Below are 24,018 nucleotides of genomic sequence, written 5' to 3' on the forward strand. Positions count from 1 at the left end.
GAGGCCCACTGTGCTCCTGGGAACTCTCCAGGCTTTAGAAATGGTTTTATACCCTTGCCCTGATCTATGCTGCACTAAAATTTCATCACGGAGGTCTGCAGAGAGTTCCTTAGACTTCGTGGCTTGATTTTTGATCTGACATGCAGTGCGAATTGTGGGACCTTATATACACAGGTGTGCCTTTCTAAACTATGTCCAATCTATTCAATTTGCCACAAGTGAACTCCAGTCAAATTCTTGACACATCTCAAGGATAATTAAAGCAAATGGGGTGCACCTAACCACAATTTTAAGTGCCACAGCAGTGTGTGAATACTTACATAAATGAAAGATTTCAGCTTTTGATTTTTAATAAATTTGCAAAAATTTCTAAAAGCGTGTTTTCACTTGGCTATTATGGGTTATTAAGTGTACAGATTGATGGGCAAAAATTGCAACGTTATCTATTTAAAATGAAATCTACAACACAGTAAAGTGCAAAAAGTGAAGAGGTCTGAACACTTGTCCAAGCCACTGTATGTCAGCTATCCCCTTCTGGCAGTGTGAGAGACAAGAATCCTGAAGAAAACAGATGAAGTGAAGAAAAAACGAGGGAAACACTACAGAAATGGAGCAGCAATGGCAATGCTAAAATTAAATTATATCTATGTTTCAAATTGGGCTTTATGGATATACTGAGGCCTGCATTGATATTTCTCTTTGAATCAATGCACAATGCACCCATATATATATATATATATATATATATATATATATATATATATATATATATATATATATACACACACACACACACACACATACACACACAATTTTTCTTTTCGAAACCATGCATTTTTAAAAAATTTTTTTTCATGGGGGACTACTAGATTCTTGCCTGTTCTTTTTGTTTGTTAGTTTGGGGTATATGTGGAAAAAAACAGATTGGATGATCCAGGGCTAAGATTGAAACTCATATTTGTGGGCAAACTCACAGTGCCCGCAGGCTTGAAAGATGTAAGGATTTCACACACGTTCGCTCATTTAATCTCTTATTTTCAGTCTCTAAAGCTGCATTTACTGTTGGCTACATGTGGAGTCGCTACAGCTGAGTAGACACACACACACACACACACACATACACACACACAGACAGATGCTATGATAAATATCACTCTCACTGCCCAATATGGTTTCTTTTCTTTTCCCCTCCTTCCACCATCTTTCCCTCCATCCAAATGGGATTTGGAGCACTGGGGGGGTTCAACGGGCTTTTAAGTAGAGTATTTACCACATTGTTTTAATCTGGTCTCTTAGTGCACACCTAGCCATGTCACCGTGTTATAAATGTGAGTGTGTGTTTGCACGTATGTGTTAGTGTGTGTGTGTCTCTGTGTAAGAGTCATTAAGATTCAAAACGTGTTTGCCAAGTAAGGTAGCAGAATTGTAACATGCTGAATATTTTAATTAGACACAGTACATATTTGAGAGTGTCATCATCAAGTTTTAGATTTTTGCATAATTTGAGATGAGAACCCTTCAATTTCACAATCGCCTTAAATTCACATAAAATGCCTATGACTTTGATATAGCTCTTGTGCTGTATGTACTACATGGTATTAACAAATACTTTTTTTTTTTTGGCTCGTCTTTAACAGCTTAAACTCTGCTTTGAACAGATTTTCTGTTAGTTTCCTTCAGATTAGAATAAAATGTATCCAGGCATCCAGGTAGCATAACAGTCTATTCCGTTGCCTACCAACATGGGGATCGCTGGTTTGAATCCTCGTATTACCTCCGGCTTGGTCGGGTGTCCCCACAGACACAATTGGCCGTGTCTGCGGGTGGGAAGCCGGATGTGGGTATGTCTCCTGGTCGTTGCACTAGCGCCTCCTCTGATCGGTCGGGGTGCCTGTTTGGGGGGGAGGGGGAACTGGGGGGAATAGCATGATCTTCCCCATATGCCACGTCCCCCTGGCGAAACTCCTCACTGTCAGGTGAAAAGAAGCGGCTGGCGACTCCACATGTATCGTAGGAGGCATGTGGTAGTCTGCAGCCCTCCCCGGATTGGCAGAGGGAGTGGACCAGTGACTGGGATGGCTCGGATGAGTGGGATAATTGGCCAAGTACAATTGGGGAGAAAAATAGGGAAAAACATCCAAAAAAATAAAATAAAATGTGTCCTAAGCACAGAATATTTGATTAATGTTGATATTTTCCCTCTTTTTTGAAATCGGAAATTAAGGCCAGTTGATCTCGAATACAGATAGTTATTTATTGGTTCACTTCACATAACTGATATCAAATAATATTTTTGAATTGAATGTTCCTCCAGGCTGTTCTGCTGATTGGAGAGCAGGGAACAGCAAAGACCGTCATCATCAAAGGCTACATGTCAAAGTATGACCCAGAGATCCACATAGCCAAGAGTGTTAACTTCTCCTCTGCTACGACTCCACTTATGTTCCAGGTACAGAGCCGGATTCTCTTAACTCCACGTCTTCCTTTCCTTTTTAATTCATTTTGTATGTAATATGATCCCAGTCTCAGTTTAGTGTAGGTTAGGTAGACTTGAGGGTTTATTGTCTTTGCAGTGTTTTTTTCTTTTCAGTCCAGACTCATGGGTTCCCTGTGTGTATGTCTATTTTGTCATGAGTCGACAGTGACTGGAGCAGTTGTACTGCTTGCTGAGTCTGCTCTGATTAGTAATGCTGATGCTCGGGGGGCGGGGGGGGCTTGGTATTATTTTATTTTTTTCCCACTACATATTGAGCTGCATATTGATCCAGTTGTCATGGCTGATTATATCTGAGTGGAATAGATGATCGGCCCTGTGATGGCCTGGCGGCCTGTCCAGGGTATCTACCCACCTGCCGCCCACTGACTGCTGGGATAGACTCCAACATCCCATGACCCTGAGAGCAGGATAAGCAGTTTGGAAAATGGATGGATGGAATAGATGAAACAAGCTCTACATTATTACTTTTACTGCCCCTTTCAATTTTCTCTCTTCTCACCCTTTCCATTTCAAACTCTTTCTCTTTGGCTCATTCTCCCTCTCTTTCATCATTATCTGTGTCCCCATGTCCCTCATGCCCCACTGAATGTCATGTTTCTTTGTAGTATATAAATGTATTTATGTAACAAAGTGCAAGTTTGTATGTAAATTTGCATAGAGGTAAACTTGTATTTTTATGTATAGGATGGGACAACAAAGTCCCTCAAGAAGCACTATATGAAATCTATTTATCAATCTATATCTAGCTTTCTAGTTATCTACGTTGTGATTCTTTGTCATTATTCAACTGTCTCATCTCCCCCACTCCTTTCCTGACATCTCTTCTCCCATAGAGAACTTTAGAGAGTTATGTGGATAAGCGGATGGGAGCCACTTATGGACCTCCTGCTGGGAAGAAAATGTCCATCTTCATAGATGACATTAACATGCCTGTCATCAACAAATGGGGAGACCAGGTTCGGAGGCATTTTAACATTATTGAAGAAAACACCAAACATTTTTCCTTTGCTTGTACTGCCTGTCATCAATAGGCTTGGGTTTGAGTTCTGGTTCCAGTTTCACGAATAGAATTTGGAACTTGTCAAATCCCGGTCCCACTTATAGTCATCATTTTTGGAAAAAGAAACAAAACGTTTCAAAAACAAAAGCTGTTGTCTTCAGTGTACTATTTGGGGTTCACAACATTGGTCATTACACCAGAAATACTGCACCTAGATACTTTCATTCATTAGAATTCTAGTCTTATAATATATATAAAATCCAGTGATTCAAGTAAATTCTTTATGAGACAGTACAAGCCTGTTTCATGCCATAAGCAATCATCAGCTGTCAATGAAGTTACACAGGAAAATGCATATCATTAACTGCCTCGTCATGCACATCACGTTTACAATGTCCAGTCGGGAAGGGAGAGGTGCCTACATTCAAAAATTCAAAAACATGTGATCGCTAATGGTCCAGTAAGGGTGGGGGTGGGGGGGGGTTAGGTTGCATACAAGGTTTAACAGTTCAAGGTTGATTTATTTATAACAAAATAGGTGCTTATATCAATATCTGCAACTGCTGGCCAATTCATTCCTGTTATTCAGTGTAGACATTTCTGGTTTGCAATTGATAACACATTTTTCAGTTAGACATAAATTGCACATTTTACGACTGGTTCAACATGATTTGTTTTTTGAGAGGATTTTCCAGGTGGTTGAATTATTAATGTTTCTGTTCACCGTTGACCAAATATGACGGCTTAAAGATGTTACATTCTTTAAACGGTTGTTTCTAAAGCTACACATGTGTGCATTAAACCTCTTTTTGAATGTTCCCGCTGTTAGACCGACATATGTCTCTATTTTGCCGTTGTCATCTCTCGTCACGGTAGCTTGGTAGATAACTCCTTTTGCCTGGCATTTTCTTTCGAGGGGGCATGAGTCATTTACACGGCAGTTGCAGTTAGGGGTGTACATTTGTGATGAAAGTGTCATTGATTTGTTCATGATTCTTGTGTTGTGGGACTATATTATTTGTCAAATGTTGGGCATGCAGCTTTAACTAATTTTGATGGTGTTCTTATTGAATATCTTCCTCAGTTGGTGGTCTGGGGTGAAGCAATTATCCAAAAGTTAAAAAAAAAAGTGCTTACTGATGTATGTGGCCACGGTATCACTGTAGGGTGGGTTGTACCAGGTGATGTTTCGTCTTCAGCTATGTTGGTTGATTTGCTGGCCGTCAGTATTTAATGGTGGGAAGATGAAACATCACCTGGTACAACCCTTACCCATTGGACGTTGTACACATGATGTGCATGATGAGGCAGTTAATGATATTTTCTTCCCCGTGTAACTTTATTGACAGCTGATGATTGCTTATGGCATGAAACAGGCTTGTACTGTCTCATAAAGAATTCACTTGACTCACTGGATTATTTTGCTCCTTATTTCTTAAGCACTTTTCCTACCGTTGAGTGTTTATTTTGACTAAGTTATATATATATATGTGTGTGTGTGTGTGTGTGTGTGTGTGTGTGTGTGTTTTTGTGTGTGTGTGTGCGTACACGTGTGTGGTTTCAGTTTCCAAAGTCTCCAGACTCCTCAAGCTGTTTCCCCATACCCTCCTACCTCACTCCAAATTACGTTGTCCTCTACTTTGAGAATGAAATGGCACCTATCAGTGGTGAATTCCCTGCTTCTGCTTCCTTCTGTCATCCCACCTTCCGCTACCACTGGTCCTGAGACTTCCATTATGTCTTACTTCTCCCCTGACTCTGAAAATGAAGTCTCCAAACTTCTCCCTTGCCTGGTCCCTGATCCCAATACCTCACCTTAATTTCAGTTAATCACCCACCCGTTACCTCCCATCAAACAAAAGCAGTTTCATACATTAACCTTCTGACTGTTTTGGCTGTCTCCCCTTTGCTCTGCACAACATTCAAGAGATCTGCCCTGGTTATCTCTCTGTCAGACTATTGCAGTGCACTTGATGCTGGCTCCCCAGCCTGAGAAATCTAACTACTGCAAAGAATCCAGAACAATGCTGGGTGCTTGATTTTAAACCCATCAAGATACATGCTCCTCTCACCTTTCTTTGTATAATTACACTGGTTCCTAGTTGCTGCCTGCATAATGTTGAAAATTAGCTCTATAAGAACACATAATTACTCTTGTTAAGAGAGGGAACTACAAGGAGCCAAGAAGCAGTGGCTTGCTCAAATAGTTTTTTTTTTTAATTGGATGTGAAATTTATTTTAAACATTTCAAACAACAAATTATCTTCAGTAAGAATGCAATAATCATAGACTTATAATAAACACAAATATATATTTTAAATATGTATTTTATACATATTTTATACATATATATTTAATACATATACATATATATGTATTCAATATAATGTTTAAAATTATTAATTTTTCCTTCACCCCTATCCTAGATCACCAATGAAATAGTCCGGCAACTGATGGAGCAAAATGGGTTTTACAATCTAGAGAAACCAGGGGAGTTCACCAATATTGTAGACATCCAGTTCCTGGCAGCCATGATTCATCCTGGAGGAGGCCGTAATGACATTCCACAGAGGCTAAAGAGACAGTTCTCAATCTTCAATTGTACTCTTCCCTCCAATGCTTCTATAGACAAGATATTTGGTTGGTAAAATTATCATTTGGGTATTGTATGAACCCTGTGTTGATTGTGTGTAGTGATACACTTGATGCAGTGAACTGGATTGTTCAGAGATATTCAATTTATGATGGTGTTTGGTCTGGTTTTATGCAGCTTTTTTAACAGTTGATCTTTCAGTCAGAGGAATAGCATAACATTCTTTGACAGGACTTGAAATGACACTATGGTGTCTAGCAAAATACTGTTAAATATTGTCTTTGGTTTGATTTCCTCTTATTTTTGTCAGCCACTTTGGCAGGTAGCTTAACTCCAGCTCAGTCGTTCAACATGTATCCTATTTTGGCAGTTACTGTGTTACTGTGGCCTATGATTACATATCTAACTTAATTTCCTGCTCATGATTAAAGCATATCTTCTAAAAATTGAATCACCTCCAATTTTCCAACTACTGCCCCCTATTGACCTGTGATATCCCAACCAGGTGTGATCGGTCAGGGCCACTACTGTGTCTGCCGTGGCTTCAGTGAGGAGGTTTGCAGCATGGTACCCCGCCTGGTGTCCTTGACTCGTCGTCTCTGGCAGATGACCAAGGTGAAGATGCTGCCGACACCTGCAAAGTTTCACTACATCTTCAACCTCAGGGATCTGTCCAGGGTCTGGCAAGGCATGCTAAATACTACTGCTGAAGTGGTCGACTCCCTCCAGGTGAACAGACTTATTTAATACATTTGAGAAAAGTAAAGATCGTCCAGCGGTACGCTTAGTACCACTGCTGAGGTAGCTAGCTCTCTACAGGCCAGTGGCCTCGTTGAATAATTAGAGAAAATATCTTGATCTTCCAACTGTTTAGGGTCCAGCACAGGATATGCTCAAAATCACTGCTTTTAACTTATAGGTGAAATAGATATAATAAAATAAGATAGAGAAAAAAGAATCATTCAGATCTTTAGATTACCAGTGAGACAATACAGTATGTATGGAGATATAACAAATGAACAGATAAATAAAACAATACCACCATTGATATAGTATTGATTTTAATATCCTTACTCTTAGAATGTGTAATAAAAGTAAGTAGGCTCAATAAAATTTCGGTCATTCGTCTTGCAAGACAATAGGAAACTTGTTTGTTTGTAACTAGCAAAACATTCACTTTGAGAGAAGGATGTAGTCTTTGCTGTCATTAATGACACTTGTATTGTATCTCCCAGGTTCTGTTGGCGCTGTGGAAGCATGAGTGCAAGTGTGTAATAGCAGATCGGTTCACCATGCCTGAGGACGTGGAGTGGTTTGACCAGGCACTGGCAAATCTAGTGCAGGAGGAGCTCAGCGAAGAGGAGAGGAACATAGTGGACTATGGAGTGGAAAGATACTTTGTCGATTTTTTACGTGATGCACCTGAGGCAACAGGTATCACACAATCAATGACGACACAATGCTACAGTGTCTTTCCTTTTGTTTTGCTTTGGATTTTTGAACAACTTTGAATTCACCTTCACTTTCTCATTTTACAACAATTTTATTTGGTTTTTTTGATTCCTTACAGGCGAAGAACCCGAGGATTCAGACTTTGATCTGCCCAAAGTCTACGAGCCTATAGAGTCCTTTGAGAGTCTAATGGATCGTCTTAACATGTTCTTAAATCAGTACAATGAAAGTATCAGGGGTGCTGGTATGGACATGGTTTTCTTTAGGGATGCCATGATACATCTGATCAAGGTACTATGTATTTTATTTTTCTTTCGTTTTTCTTCTTTTTCTTTCTTTCTTTCTTTCTTTCTTTCTTTCTTTCTTTCTTTCTTTCTTTCTTTCTTTCTTTCTTTCAATAGTTTGTTCAATCATCATGCTTTTTCCTCTAAGAAAATAGGCAGTTCTAAAAACATTCATAATGGGTATAGCTCCAGCGATGAAAAAAAGTTTATTTTTCAGGGTAGGTCAAAGCTGGCTTTGACAAACCACAGCTGGCAACTGTAGTCGCTAGTGATACAGCCATTGAGTGAATGGCATAGCTGATTCCACTGAAAGTCCTCAGATGGCTTAATTCAAAAATAGCTTTGCCTTCAGTGGTACTCCTGCACATTTTGTGGAGCTTTTAAGCTCTCTTTTGCCCGCTTGTGCACATGTGATTAAATATACACCGTCTGTCTTTCTCTGAGACAGAAATCCCAATTTCCTCACTTCCTCACTCACTCTTTCTCTTTCTCGTTCTGCCACCTTCCTTCTGCCACACACACACACACACACACACATATATGTAACTATGTTATTTTCACACAAATACACACTCTAAATAATCTGATATTTGTGTATGCTCATGGCTTTGGGGGTGTTTGTAGGTGTCAAGGATAATCCGGACACCCAGAGGTAATGCTTTGCTGGTGGGTGTAGGGGGATCTGGCAAACAGAGCCTAACCAGACTGGCCTCTTTCATCGCTGGATACAAGATCTTTCAAATCACATTGACACGGTAGTGTTCTGGTGCACATGTTGAACACACACACACACACACACACACACACACACAAACACACACAAACCGTATCACTCTATACTTGTGAGGACCCCTCATTGACTACTTTCATTCCCTACCCCCTAACCTTAACCATCATAACTACATGCCTAACCTTAACCTTAATCTAATCCTAATAATAACCTTAACCCTAAACTCAAGTCCTAACCCTAAAATGGACCATTTCCTCATGGGGATCCATAAAATGTCCCCACAAGGTGGTGGTATCAGGTTTTTCTTTCCCAATGGGGGTATTTTGTCCTCTGATGGCCTGGCAGCCTGGGAGCGTGTTTCCCTGCCTGCTGGCCAATGACTGCTGGGATATGCTCCAGCATACTTGCGACCCTGACAGCAGGATAAGCAGTTTGGATAATGGATAAACGGATGGGCTAGACAAACCTGGTACACACACACACACACACACACACACACACACACACACACACACACACACACACACACTTGCTTGCTGGTAGTCCATCGAGTCTGATGATGACATCCCTCCTCGTTAATGGGGTGTTCTTTGATGACTGTAGAGTCCAATTCTTGATCCACGAGTTTTAATGCACATTGGGCATATGAAGTCTGAGTTAGTGGGGGCAGGCATGGTTGTTTGTCTCCTTAGTATTTCTGTTGTTTTTTCACATTCCTCTCAATTTCCAGCTGTTCTATACCTATCTGGCAGATCTCCCGACAGTTAGAACGGTTGATGGTAGCTTGCTCCAGTCTCAAGGGGTCGATACAACACTTCTTCAGCAATGTTTTTAGTTGGTCTTTGTATTGCTTCTTCTGACCACCTGTGGCCCAGATGACACTGTCCATGCAGGACTTGACGTGGCAGGCATCCTTGAGGCATCCTTATGACATGCCCAAGCCAGCGCAGTTGGCGTTCAGTGACTGTGGCTTCTATGCTCTTGTAGTTTGTTCTAGCAAGAATCTCAGCATGAGGAACACGGTCACGCCTCGTGATCCCCATGATTCGCTGCAGACAGCTTATGTGGAACCACTCCAGCAACCTTAGGTGGCAGCTGTATGTGACCCAGGCTTCACAGCTGTATAGGAGAGTTGTGATGCAGACAGCTTTGTAAATGGCAATTTTGGTGTGCAGGTGGAGGTGTTTGCTTTGGAAGACCTTACGTCGGAGTTTGCCAAAGGCTACAGAGGTTTGTTTGATTCTATTGTGAGTTTCATGATCAGTGTTGCAGCCCTCAGAAAGGATGCTGCCCAGGTATTTGAAATATGGAGCAACTGAAAGTGGTTGGTGTTCTATAGTGAAGACAGACATAGTGGGCAGGAGGCTGGACCTCCATTGGCATAACACTTCAGTCTTGGTGGTGTTGACTGATAGACCCAGCCTGCTGTAGGTATTCACAACTGCGGCAAGGATGGTTTGCAGGTCTTCTGGTGTGTGAGCTACAAGAGCGCAGTCATCAGCATACCGCAGCTCAAGGACCTGCACTGCAGACAACTTGGTGGTTGCCTGGAACCTTGGGATGTTGAAGACGTTTCCATTTAACCTTAAGTCTATTATTATCCCACTACTGTCTTTCAGATCTTTATGAAAAAAGTTTTTTGACACATAGGAGGTAATTGTTGAAGAGTAGCAGTGCCAGCACACACTCCTGCCTCACTCCAGTGCATACATTAAAGGGTGCCGATTCCTGTCCTCATATGGCCACCCGTGCCACCATCCCATCATGGAACTGTAATAGAATGTTCACAAATTTGCTTTGTGAACATTCTATTACAGCCCAAACTTTCTCAGGATTTTCCAAAGTAGCTCTCGATTCAGTGTCAAAAGCTTTGGAGAGGTTGACAAAAGCCATGAAAAGGTCCTGATGTTGTTCCTGGCACTTTTCTTGCAGCTCTTACTGTGAAAGTCATATCCACAGTACTCCTGTTCTTCCTGAAACTGTACTGTGATTCTGGCAGCAGATGTTCTGTCAAGTACATCCAGTAGTGGATCTAGAGATTTTTTCCTGGGGTGGCAAAGGGGTGGCAAGACTGTGTCCCAGAGGTGGCAACTGCCACCCCTTGCCACCCTGTAGATCCGCGCCTGTGAGGGGGAGGGGGATTCTAAATCGGCGACTTCTGTTTGAGATGAGTTTGGTGCGGGTCTCATTGACCTTCACCATGCATGTACATAAAATATACTTTAAAAACATATTATCTGATTTATAAATGGGGTGGCAACAGGGGTGGCAAGACTGTGTCCCAGAGGTGGCAACTGCCACCCCTTGCCACCCTGTAGATCCGCGCCTGTGAGGGGGAGGGGGATTCTAAATCGGCGACTTCTGTTTGAGATGAGTTTGGTGCGGGTCTCATTGACCTTCACCATGCATGTACATAAAATATACTTTAAAAACATATTATCTGATTTATAAATGGGGTGGCAACAGGGGTGGCAAGACTGTGTCCCAGAGGTGGCAGCTGCCACCCCTTGCCACCCTGTAGATCCGCCCCTGAGTACATCACCATCCTGCATAGCATAACCTTTGCTAGGACCTTGCCTGTAACAGCTAGTAGGGATATGTCATCACTGTTGCCACAGATGGTGTTGTCACCCCTGTTTTTTATACAGGCTGACAATTTTAGCATCCCTCCATTGTTGAGGGACAATCTCCTGGTCCTGGACCTGCAGGATTTACTGATAGATCATTCTGGTGCACAAGTATCCTCCATGTTTTAGGAGTTCTGCTGAGACACCATCACTGCCAGGGGCCTTATTGTTCTTGAGGGAGTTGATGGCTGCAAGTACTTCTTGAAAAGTTGGTGAGTGGTCAAGATCTGGGATGGGCGAACAAATTGGCAGCTCTTCCAGGATGGATTGGTTGGTTGGCAAGTGCTGGTTAAGTAGGATTTCAAACTGTTCAGTCCACCTTGCCAGAATCTGCTTTTGGTCTTCCGAGGTTGTCAGTCCGTCCACTGATTTTAAGGGTGTGATAGAGCAGTTCCTAAGACCGTATATAATATTTGTAGAATTGTAGAAGCCGCCTCTCATGAAGGCGGAAGCTGGAAACAGCTGGCAGTGACGTCCACGGACCAACACTGAAGGATGAGTGGCAGAGGGTAGTCTGGCTGACGGATGATAAGATACAATTAATCAAATAATAAACAAATACAATAATCATCGAGTAAATAAAAATGTCCATATCGATGTAACGATCACCCTTTGCCCTTGTTTACCCACAAATAACGCTAGTAGGAAAAGAAAAGTCAAGTATTTGCTTTGGTGCATAGGTAATGCTAGCATTAGCAATCAGAGCTAGTCCATAGTCGGTCAGCTAGCATAGCTATTTGTTAGCCCGGGAAGCTAACATCAATAATATTGCCATAGTACTTTACCGTGAGTGGTTAATAACATCGAACCAACATGAGCTGAACAGATGACCAGGATATCACTCCGGATAAGTTTATTGCTTCTTTGGGAGTATTGAACACAACTGGTTGCTATTGTGTGTAATCCTAAATCGCGCAGGGACAAGAAGGCCATATTTTACCCCCTGACGATCTTGGAACTGTTTCTTGGCCTCATCAAATTTATGCCGCTCTCTTCTTGGCAACACAAACGGTGTAGTCTGAGAATAGTATAAATCTTTGGTCATTGTAGAGAAGTGGACCCACTTGTCTTGCATGTTGCATAATGTCCTACTTGACCCACCAAGGTTGGACTACCCCATAACTCGAACCAGGGGCCTTCTTGCTGTGAGGTGGCTGTGCTAACTAACCACTGTGCCACCAATTCTCAAATTGTTCCTGCAAAACCTCCCGTCTAAATCCTCACACTTATTGGATAGGAAAGTCACCTGTATAGCGAGACTTTGTAGCTTGCACTTCAGGAATGTAAGTCTCATCCGACCAGTGATTTGCCCCTTTTTCCAGTTCTGTCACGTGGCTAAACAGCCCAAGAATTGGATCTGACTGCCGCTAAGTCGCCATGCAGTTCAGTCTGTATCAATGCAATTTTGGACCTCAAAGACATTCCCAAAGTGTCTATTACAGCCAATCGGAGAAGAGAACAGGTGAGTGAAGCCGGGCAATCAGGGTCACTCAGGCAAACGGGCGCAGGTGAACTGAAACACCAATCGGGATGGGGTCGTGCGAGCCCCGATGACCCAGATCACACGCCCATGACAATATCATCTCGAAGTGATTCAATAGCTCTGACAACAGTATTGTCCCAGGTGCTGGAGTTAACTTGGTTGGTGTTAGCCATCGTGTTAGCATCCTTAACACGTGTAGTGCGTAGTTATAATGTAGTACTCAAAAAGACGTAGTAGTAAAAAAGTACGCTGCCAGAAGCATTATTTGTTCCCAACTGAACAAAATGGGCCATGTAGATACAAAATCACTGTTGTTTTATTGAATTATTGAACAATTAGCAGGGAGTTCTAAAATCTTCTGCCTACCCACTCGTCACTCCACTGGAAGTCCCCCCCCCTGTATTTTATTCAGAAAAAAATCTTTGAACTCCACACAGCTGATGGAGGGGGGGGGTTATATTGGCGCTAGCAGAGGGTTTAACTACGTTGTTAATGGTGCCGAACAGGAGGCTGGATTTATGGCTGCTCTTGGGAATGATGTTAGAAAGGTAATTTGCTTTTGCACGCTTGACAGAGGATTGATAATTTAGTAAAAGTTCTTTGTATAATTCATAGGAGACCTGGAGGGTGTCTTTGATCCATCTGTGCTCATCATCCGGCAGTCCCTCCTAACTGTGCATAAAGATTCATTCAGCCATGGATCTGCTTTGGTTTTTCTAGCTGTAAACTTGGGGGGGGGGTGCTAAAGTCCAAGATAGACAGGGGTTATGAAAAATACTTTCAGCACAGCTGCACAGACAATGTGTTGCTGGGTGTCAGTTGCTTGGTGTCATAAAGGTGCCAACATCTCAGCAGTGTGTTCACCCTGTCTGCAGGGCTGTTTGTTGGCAGGGAAGAGAAGGTTGTCTATCAGTGTGACGTCACAAGAAACCAAATAAGGACAAAGGAGCAGACACAATATACCCAGAAACAACACGGCATGAAAGGACAAAGCAACAAAGATCAAAACAAAAGCGGGATACATACCGAGGATATTTCTGCTTTGTTTTGTACTTTTAATATTGTCCTTGTTTGACTTCTCTAGATTTCCTTGGCTCTTTTGGTGTAGCATTTTTTTGTAAACCAACCCTGCCCTGTAGGGCATATGTCAGTGCAATGTTTAAAGCATGTAAGCAATGCACACACTGGTGTCCATGGACTGAGATCTAAGCAGTTCAACTTGCAATCCCTCTTCTGCCCCACCCACAATACTGAGCATTTCAGCGTTTAACATTGGCTTAAGCAAATTAACATCAATACATTATTGTGCATTGTATCAATTATTATCACATTATGTGCGATTATCATCTTTTTTACTGCCCAGTGGCTTCTCACTACTGCGTTACCATTCTCATGTTCTGCAGTGCGCACAGCATTGACATTTATGCTGGTCATATTATGCTGGCAGCAAGTTGTGTTGTTTGCCCATTACCATGTGTATATGTAATGTCCTCCCTAGATTAAGTACATTATCTAATATGTGTTATTCTGGTTGTGCTATTTGATAGACTTCCAACACCTGACATGAAAGCCAGGTGATGGTTCCTCTACATTCCCACCCACAGCATGCCTCAAATAGAATACAAGCTAGATATGACCTTTTTGATTTGAATTAGAATATTCCCATTCCCTTTGGAATGGGCCGGTTGTCAATCTTCTTCTGATTTGTTAGTGGACATTCACGATGATTCAGGAGCTGCCATCAGCGTGTATAAGTAATACACTCTGATGACTGGAAAAATGGATACCCAGGAAAAGAAAAAGGGGTAATCACTGCAGATCCCTCTCACCCTGGACAACCTTTTCCAGCTTGTCCCCTCTGGCAGGTGCTACAAAACACTGTACACCAAAACCACCAGACACAGTAATAGTCCCCCCCCCCCGCTGTCACACTTATGAACAGTTAACTCACTGTGGCTCTGTACAATAAACCCCGGAACCATGTAATACCCACTGTACCTCCAAATCATATATATTAATTTTAGTCTAAAATACAAATGTGCAATATATTTCATCGGCGGCATGGTGGCGCAGAGGTTAGCGCAGTCGCCTCACAGTAAGAAGGTCCTGGGTTCGAGCCCCGGGGTACTCCAACCTTTGGGGGTCGTCCTGGGTCATCTTGTGTGGAGTTTGCATGTTCTCCCCATGTCTGTGTCGGTTTCCTCCGGGGGCTCCGGTTTCCTCCCACAGTCCAAAGACATATAGGTCAGGTGAATCGGCCATACTAAATTGTCCCTAGGTGTGTGTGTGTATGTATGTCGGCCCTGTGTGACAGTCTGGCGGCCTGTTCAGGGTGTCTCCCCGCCTGCCGCCCAGTGACTGCTGGGATAGGCTTCAGCATCCCCGTGACCCTGAGAGCAGGATAAGTAGTTCGGGAATGGAATATATTTCACTCACCACTGTCTATTTGAACAGGCTGTATACTGTACATAAAAAAAGAAGAAAATCCACCAACTATATCTATATAAAGTAACTTTTTTAACCATTACCTCAGCACTTATTGCACTCCTCATTTTCGTTTCCTGTTTACAGTTCACAGAAACGGTTTAGTCATTCCTTGTACATATTCCTGAAGATTGCTTTGTTGTTATTCTGTGTTAGTACATAGAGAGTCAAATTCCATGGACGAGCAAACATACTTGGCCAATAAAGATGATTCTGATTCTGATAATATTGCCATTTAATAGGGGGCTCTCTTTCCACCTCTGTCCATCTCTGCTCAGACCTCTGGCTGAAAAAAACAGCAATTTCCTCCCTGGAGATCGTCCTCCGTCCAATACAGTTAATATTTCATGACAAGAAATTCCATATCTTCAGCTACCAAGTTGTTATTTTCCTTAGCTCATCTGTCAGTCTCTTTGTCTGCTTCTCCTTGTTCTGTCTCTTTTTCTCTCGCTTTCTCTTTTTTCTCTCCTCTCTCTCTCTGTCTGCCTTCTCTCACTCAACCTGTTTCTGTCTCATTCCCCTTGCGCAGTTATGGTGGTCATATTTCCCATCACTTGTTTCCTCTAACAGATTCTGGTTTATGGTATAAATATGAATGAGCCTTGTGTTTCTCCTCTGGGCCTTACAGGCCTCTCTGGAGAAAGCTTTTGTGGTTGTCTACCTTCTGTCTCCCTTTTGCTTTTTCCCTCCATCATTTTCCTCCTTGGCTCACTATTTTCTTTCTTTTATCTCGCACACATTTACATGTACTGGTTGTGTATGCAGCTTTGCCTGTGTCTCCGTTGCTCATGCACAATCAACCTGACTGTTACTCCCCCAACCTCTCCAGCATCCCCTCCCTCACCCCTTTAATGGAAAGCTTGATCATAATCTCGTATGCTGAGCTTAATCGCTCTCTTGCTAACGCTACCTTATTTGGATGCATTCAGTGTGCGTCTCTCACCTCTGTTATTTTTCATCACAAGTGCCTCCCCCCTTTTCACTCGGTTTGTCTCATGCTAACTTTCTTCTTGTCTCTCTCAATTTTAGCACACACACACACACACACACACACACACTGCATGCTTCTGTCTTGTCTCTCAGGCAAAACAGAGACACTTTTCACACTTTCTCCACCACTCTCACTTCTAAAAGCAGCCCCAGCCCCTACCAACTCGAAAAATAGATGTGCCACCTCTATCTATACACAAACACGCACAAAAGTCACACAATGTTACGTCTCCACACAAGGATTTTTATTGGGTATAGTTTGTTTTTTCCCTCTTACATTTTTTTGTTGCAACACGATATATCCATTTGGAGAATAATTTGAAACCTGATTCTCATGGAGAAATTCCCAGGAGAAATACATACGCTGTGATCCAAGGTAATGGTGCTATTTATGAACATTTTTTTTAATATATTTTAAGATTCCCGAGATTCTTGATGTTACATTGTGAGCTTCATTTTCAGATTGATGATCGTTACGCAGGTGTATCATATTATATTATTGTGGAAGTGACAACATTGTTTCCCAAATGGAGGATACTATCTTACTTTAGCGCAGTTCATCTGCAGGGAATTGAACTCTGCAATTTAGCGCACAATTCATCTGTGGGACATTTGGATGGATGTCCAGTAAGAGTGACCACACAATTATATGTTTGATCCCTCAGACGGGCAGTTATCCGGTCCAAATGTCAAGAGTCCTGATGTTGTGAGTCACTGCTGGCCTTGTAGATTCCACAGCATCTCATCACAATCCCTGTTGTTGTCATTAAGTCAGGCAAACTGCGACCTTGCTTATAGCACACTTATTCATTAAATCTGTAATTTTTGTCTAAGTACAATCTTTTTTTTTTTGGGATTTTTCCTCTTTTTCCCCCCAATTGTACTTGGCCAATTACCCCACTCTTCCGAGCCGTCCCGGTCGCTGCCCCACCCCCTCTGCCGATCCAGGGAGGGCTGCAGACTACCACATGTCTCCTCCAATAAATGTGGAGTCGCCAGCTGATTCTTTTCACCTGACAGTGAGGAGTTTCACCAGGGGGATGTAGCACATGGGAGAATCACGCTATTCTCCCCCAGTTCCACGGGCGCCCCAACCGACCAGAGGAGGCGCTAGTGCAGTGACCAGGACACATACCCACATCCGGCTTCCCACCCGCAGACACGGCCAATTGTGTCTGTAGGGACCCCCGACCAAGCCGGAGGTAACACAGGGATTCGAACTGGCAATCCCTGTGTTGGTAGGCAACAGAATAGACCATTACGCTACCCAGACGCCCATCTAATAATAATAATAATAATAATAATCCATCCATTATCCAAGCCGCTTATCCCAATTGGGGTTGCGGGATGCTGGAGCCTATCCCAGCAGTCATTGGGTGGCAGGCAGGGAGACACCCTGGACCGGCCGCCAGTCCATCACAGAATAATGATAATAATAATCATAATCATTACATTTATATAGTGCTTTTCTAGACACCCAAAGCTCTAAGAACAATCTTCGTCTAAGAATATAAACGACTAACACAGACTAACACAGGGCTCCAAGTTTCAGGAGACATTTTATATTTGAAAAACAAGGAAGTGAATTAAGAAGTTGTAATGAAAGTGTCTGCAGGAAAAAAAAAAGAAGATAACACTCTTGTGTATGTAATTTTCTATTCTTTGCCTCCTTGCTAGCTCCTACAACACAGCCAATCTGATGGAGGACCTTAAGGGACTGTATAGGACGGCTGGCCAGCACGGCAAGGGCATTAGCTTCATCTTTACTGACAACGAGATCAAAGATGAGTCCTTCCTCGAGTACATGAACAACGTCCTGTCTTCTGGAGAGGTTAGGCTCACACACACACACACACACACACACACACACACACACACACACACACACACACACACACACACACACACTCATGCATGCACACACGCAACGTTTCATGCAACAGTATGCACAAGAAGATGCATGTAATAAAACTACTGCTCTTCACACTTTCAGAATTATTAATTTTCGAGGACAATGGTGCTCAATGCTTTCATCTGTAATGCATCTATCCAATGCTGGCATGGTTTGCATTTGGCAATTATTGCACACCCATCTGTCCAAGACAACTTGGCCCTACCTGAGGTTTCCCCTAATTCTTTTTTTTTTTTTTTTGAAGGGATTCGTTTTCTGCAGTTTTTCCTCATCCAAACCGAGGGTCTAAGGATGGAGGGTTTTTTTCCCCCGTTGTAATCTACTATATCTATCAGCTTTTCAGGGTGTGAATGTAAAACCGTCCGAGACTAAATTTTACAAACTTGACTTGAACATAGGACAGCTGGATAGATATACACAAACCGCACATATGTGTATTAGTTTGAGCAGCTAAAAATCAAACGCTAAAAAGATAATTTTAGATCACCCCCTCTTTGCGATTGAATATTTTTGTTGTCAAAATTATTCATTGTGTTGTTAAATGACTTTCCACATCTACATCATTGTCCCAGTTTGAACCTTCAACCAAGTACAGTTGTGAAAAGTAAAGTCACTGTGGAGCGAGGGCACAGCGCAGACTCAGGGAGTTGCGGTGGTATATTGTTTTGTTCAGCAGAAACCTCAGTTATCCCCATTTGCTCATTTGTGAGTGAAATTGATGGCTGTCAAATTTTCCTTGAGTAAAGAAAATATCAATAGAACAATTTAAATATCTCTAGTGACTTTGTGAGGATTCTCTTAGACAATGGCAGCACAGACTCAGAGAATGTGACAACAAAATGGCCTCTGTTTCATACATGAGCAGCTCAATCTCTCGCCAGCCATCTGAGTCCAAGCACATGCAAGAAAACATTTCTCTGTTTATTCATTTATTTTTTATTTTTCCCGAGATTGGTTTTGATGAATCAAAATCGAAACAGTTAGAAAGCGCATCTTTCTCTGGCCCTTGAGAAAAATGAGTGGTAGCCTCAAGGTCAAGCATCAGCGTTGTACATTTCTTTGCTGGAGTCCCCAGACAGTCTGCTATGTTGGATACTCTCCCATTTCCTCTTTCTTTACATTTCCCTACACTCTAGTTTAATCAGAAAACCACACATACTTGAAGTAAATATTTTATCGTATTAAAGTGGAATTATGAATTGAAGCTTTGGCTATGAATAGATCTGTTGAATCCAATAGCAAGGAGAGGAGCTATCCTCGGACTGACATATTTAAGGTGCTCAGCAGTAATATGATCTAAACCACTTGCTTTGTTATCAAACAGCTTGTTTGTGGCTTGGTACACCTCATGTGACATGATCACCATTTAATCATCACTCTCAATATTGTCCACCTTATACAGATCACTTTGGACACAGTTGAATAAGGTACTGTAATGTTGTTGCCATAACTCAGCAATAATGTCTGTACCAGAGATACTATCAACAGTGCATGGTAGAGATTCTTTACAGTTGTTGAGAACTCACTTCTTTCCAAAAATGAATAACATTGTTTCCTAGCAGCTTCTTAGCCATGGAATCTGCCCTCTGTATGTACTGCCCTCTGTATGTTCTCTGTACGTAACTAAAATATCACACGTTAGCTTCTTTTTTTTAGCCTAGTTACATTTGAGGGTTAATCACAGCAGTGAAAACTGTGTTCTCTGTTGTCGAGTTAATCTTGGACCGATGTTATGCTCTTTGGTATGTGTGTGTGTGTGTGGGAGGGGGAGAAAGAGGGAAAACTAATGTTATGGAGATTGACATGAACTAGTTCACTTCATGTTCATTATTTTGAATGTTACACTAAGTTCACGTTCATTTCTTTCTTTTTGTTTTAAATGAGCTCCCCTGAGCTTTAAGAGCCTCCACCTACCCATCCATCCCCAGCCTGCAGTCACTGCCATGTGCATAAGTAACAATGTGTCACTAATAGGATTTCACCATTACCACCCGACCTTGTCGTCTGGGATTAACGATGTTGTACAAACCCCAATTCCAATGAAGTTAGGACGTTGTGTAAAACGTAAATAAAAACAGAATACAATGATTTGCAAATCCTTTTCGACCTATATTCAATTGAATACACTACAAAGACCAGATATTTAATGTTCAAACTGATAAACTTTATTGTTTTTTGCAAATAATCACTCATTTTGAATTTGATGCCTGCAACATGTTCCAAAAAAGCTTGGACAGGGGCAACAAAAGACTGGGAAAGTTGAAGAATGCTCAAAAACCACCTGTTTGGAACATTCCACAGGTGAACAGGTTAATTGGAAACAGGTGAATGTCATAATTGGGTATAAAAGGAGCATCCCAAAAAGGCTCAGTCATTCAAAAGCAAGGATGGGGCGAGGTTCACCACTTTGTGAATAACTGCGTGAGCAAATAGTCCAACAGTTTAAGAACAACGTTTCTCAACATACAATTGCAAGGAATTTAGGGATTTCATCATCTACAGTCCATAATATCATCAAATGATTCACAGAATCTGGAGAAATCTCTGCACGTAAGCGGCAAGGCCGAAAACCAACTCTGAATGCCTGTGACCTTCAATCCCTCAGGCGGCACTGCATTAAAAACCGATATCATTCTGTAAAGGATATTACCACGTGGGCTCAGGAACACTTGGGAAAACCATTGTCAGTTAACACAGTTCGTCGCTACGTCTACAAGTGCAAGTTAAAACTCTACCAGCTTCAACAATGAGTGTCCTCAGTTCCCAAACGCTTATTGAGTGTTGTTAAAAGGAAAGGTGATGTAACACAGTGGTAAACATGCCCCTGTCCCAGCTTCTTTGGAACGTGTTGCAGGCATCAAATTCAAAATGAGTGAATATTTGTAAAAAACAATAAAGTTTATCAGTTTGAACATTAAATATCTTGTCTTTGTAGTGTATTCAATTGAATATAGGTCGAAAATGATTTGCAAATCATTGTATTCTGTTTTTATTCACGTTTTACACAACATCCCAACTTCATTGGAATTGGGATTTTTATATGACATCAAAATATGTTGTGCATGATACCAAGTTTACTGACTGCCGCTCTTTTACTGCGTTCATGCACAACACTGACAATAACACTCTGTATGTAGCTACAATATCACACATTAGCCTTTTTCTTTTATCCAAGTTACATTTGAAGGTTAAGCACAGCAGTGGAAATTGTGTTCTCTGTTTGAATTGACAACCTGATGTCAAGTTCACGTTAGACTGACATTATGGCCTTTGGTTTGTGTGTGTGGGAGGGGGAGAGACGGAAAAACTAACGTTACGGAGTGAGTTTTGTAACTAACATTATGGCATGCTATTCTTACCAACTGAGTGGGTTTTATGGCATCTGGCATGCTCCTCCTACCTTAGAAAAGTGGTCCGACTCCTCGATGCTTCTCTTCTGTGTTTGTGTTGGAGTGAGTATCATGCTGTGCTTCAGGAGAGTGAAGCCTGCGTCGGAGGCACGCATGGTGTGGAGTGGACTTTTTTTTAATTGGCTGGCCGATAAAAATATGGTGATAATGATAATATGAAAAATTATGAATATCTAAGCCGATAATCGGCCATACCAATAATCTGCTGATCCCTAGTGTGGACGCTATGGAATAGTACAAATACCTGGGGGTGTATATAAACAATAAAATGGACTGGGCTAAGAACAGTGATGTCCTCTACAAGAAGGGACAGAGTCGACTCTATTTTTTGAGGAGGCTGATGTCCTTCAACATCTGCCAGACAATGCTTAGGATGTGGTATGAGTCTGTGGTGGCCAGTGCTCTCCTGTTTGCTGTTGTGTGTTGGGGCTGCAGGTTGAGGGTAGTGGATGCAAGCAGGCTCAATAAACTGATCCATTCGCAAGGCTGGTGACGTTGTGGGGGTGGAGATGGACTCTGGTGGCAGTTTCTGAGAGGAGGATGCCGTTGAAGTTATGTGCCATCATAGACAATGTCTCCCACCCACTCCATGATTTGCTGGTCGGTCACAGGAGTATTTTTAGTGATAGACTCATTCGGCGGAAATGCACTACAGAGTGCCACAGGAGGTCATTCCTGCCTGTGGCCATCAAACTTTACAACTCCTCCCTCAGTGTCAGACACGCTGAGTCAATAGTCATTAGACTGGCTCTTCCACTTGTTTTACCCTGTCGGTGTTTTTTGTGCTGTTTGTTTCATGCTGCAGTAATACAGTATAGATTGTGTGTTATATGCTGGAGCATGGTGCACATATGTTACATATTTTATTCTTATTTCAATTTCCAATTTTATCTTCTATTTCTATTTATTGCTATTTTATTATTCCTATTTTCTTGTTGTCTTTTATCTTGTTAGTTTTTCTTTACTAGAGCGTGAGTGTCTGTGATAGGACTCAAATCCCCTCGGGCATTAATAAAGTATCCTGATTCTGATATATAACATTGTTATTCACGTTTCCTTATACAATGTAGCTTATTTCAACGTAGCCCAAAGGAAGTATTAGCAAACTAGAAATCAAGTGTAGTTTTCTCATTGACAGACTGTCACCGCTACGTCCCTTTCTAGTGATGTCAACACCAGTTCGGCTCCTAGCATTAGCAACACCAGTCCCAGCCTCAGCACCTAGTCCAGCCCAGGTCTGCCGTTACCCTTTTCACCACCAGCTGTCCCATTTTCCACTAATGACCTCCCTGCAGTATATCCATCAGTCCTTTCCCCGCCATCAGAGCCAGATTGTTCTTGTGTGCTCACCTAGTCTGTTCCCACCCATATCTTCAAACCTGTCTGTTCTGCATTGCCTGGTGAGACCTATTGCCTGTGTTTCTGACTGTTTCCTGCCTGCTCCCTTGGTGCTGTAGCCCCAGTATCATTGAAAACTGTGGGTGTTTTCCTTTAATATTGTCTTCCTGCTCCTCTCTTCTTTTACTTTTCCTCCTGTATTCCACCTCCCTCTCTCACTATTGTCCTTGCTATCTGCTTTCTCTCCCTTTGCCTGCCCTCTCTCTCATCTTTTTATTTGGGGGGGGGGGGACATTATTTCTTTTTCTTCCTTTCTCTCCTCCTCATTCTCCCAGTCCTCCTTCTCTCACTCCTCCTTTCAAGGACGACAATAGAAATATGCCATGGTATTGTATTATGCTGGCGTTTCTCTTTCATTGACGTTAACATTACAGCGTTAACACTGACTTGAAGATAAGCAGGCCAAAGCCAGTCAGCACCACTCAGTCCCTCCTTTCTCCCCACACTGAAGACTGTTTCTCACTCCTCCTTCACCTCTTGCTCTTTCTATTCCTCTTTCTCCCTTTCCTACCGCTTCTCAGCTCTTCTTGCCTACCCCTCAATCACCCTGTACCCACCCAGTCCTCCTTTCCTCTTTTTTGCGCTTCCCTTCCTCTCTGATCACTTTCTTTCCTCCCCTTTCTTTTTTCTTTTTTGTTCTTTATCTTGGATATCCATTCTTTCCTCCCCCTCTCCTTACCTCTGCCCCCCTTCTGACCACAAAACAAGCAAGAGAGAATAGCTAGTGACCATCAGGAGACAGTGGTGCTGTTTGTTTGTGCAGGTAAGGTGTGTGTGTGTGTGTGTGTGTGTGTGTGTGTGTGTGTGTGTGTGTGTGTGTGTGTGTATGATGCGCACACAAAAAAAAAAACAAAAAGAAAAGAGATAGAGGTTGTTTGTGTTATCAGAGTAACAATGCAGGTTGTTTTCAGGGAAATGGTGTTTTCAAGTATGACACCATGACACATTCTCTCTCTCTCTCTCTCTCTCTCTCTCTCTCTCTCTCTCTCTCTCTCTCTCTCTCTCTCTCTCTCTCTCTTCTCTCTCTCTCTCGCCCCTTCTTGCCCATCTTTCTTCCTCTGCCCCAGTTCTCTGTGGGCTGGATTACAGATGTCACAGAGGACTGGGAGCATGGTGAAGTAATGGGGGAATGATGTGCACATTTTTGAAGAAGCTATA

General features: G+C 42.2%; 1 protein-coding gene across 1 annotated transcript in view; it reads left to right on the top strand.

Annotated features, from left to right (window-relative positions):
• dnah5 (dynein, axonemal, heavy chain 5) overlaps nt 1-24,018 on the top strand; it is a 274,534-nt gene that overhangs the window by 124,234 nt on the left and 126,282 nt on the right. Inside the window, exons 53-60 of the mRNA XM_056286379.1 lie at nt 2,315-2,449; nt 3,331-3,453; nt 5,924-6,137; nt 6,596-6,819; nt 7,326-7,537; nt 7,656-7,833; nt 8,451-8,581; nt 17,818-17,971. Coding sequence (XP_056142354.1) covers nt 2,315-2,449; nt 3,331-3,453; nt 5,924-6,137; nt 6,596-6,819; nt 7,326-7,537; nt 7,656-7,833; nt 8,451-8,581; nt 17,818-17,971 — 1,371 coding nt within the window. The remainder of the gene's footprint in view (nt 1-2,314; nt 2,450-3,330; nt 3,454-5,923; nt 6,138-6,595; nt 6,820-7,325; nt 7,538-7,655; nt 7,834-8,450; nt 8,582-17,817; nt 17,972-24,018) is intronic.

This window comes from Lampris incognitus, chromosome 9, assembly GCF_029633865.1.
Source record: "Lampris incognitus isolate fLamInc1 chromosome 9, fLamInc1.hap2, whole genome shotgun sequence".
Taxonomy (NCBI): Eukaryota; Metazoa; Chordata; class Actinopteri; order Lampriformes; family Lampridae; genus Lampris; species Lampris incognitus.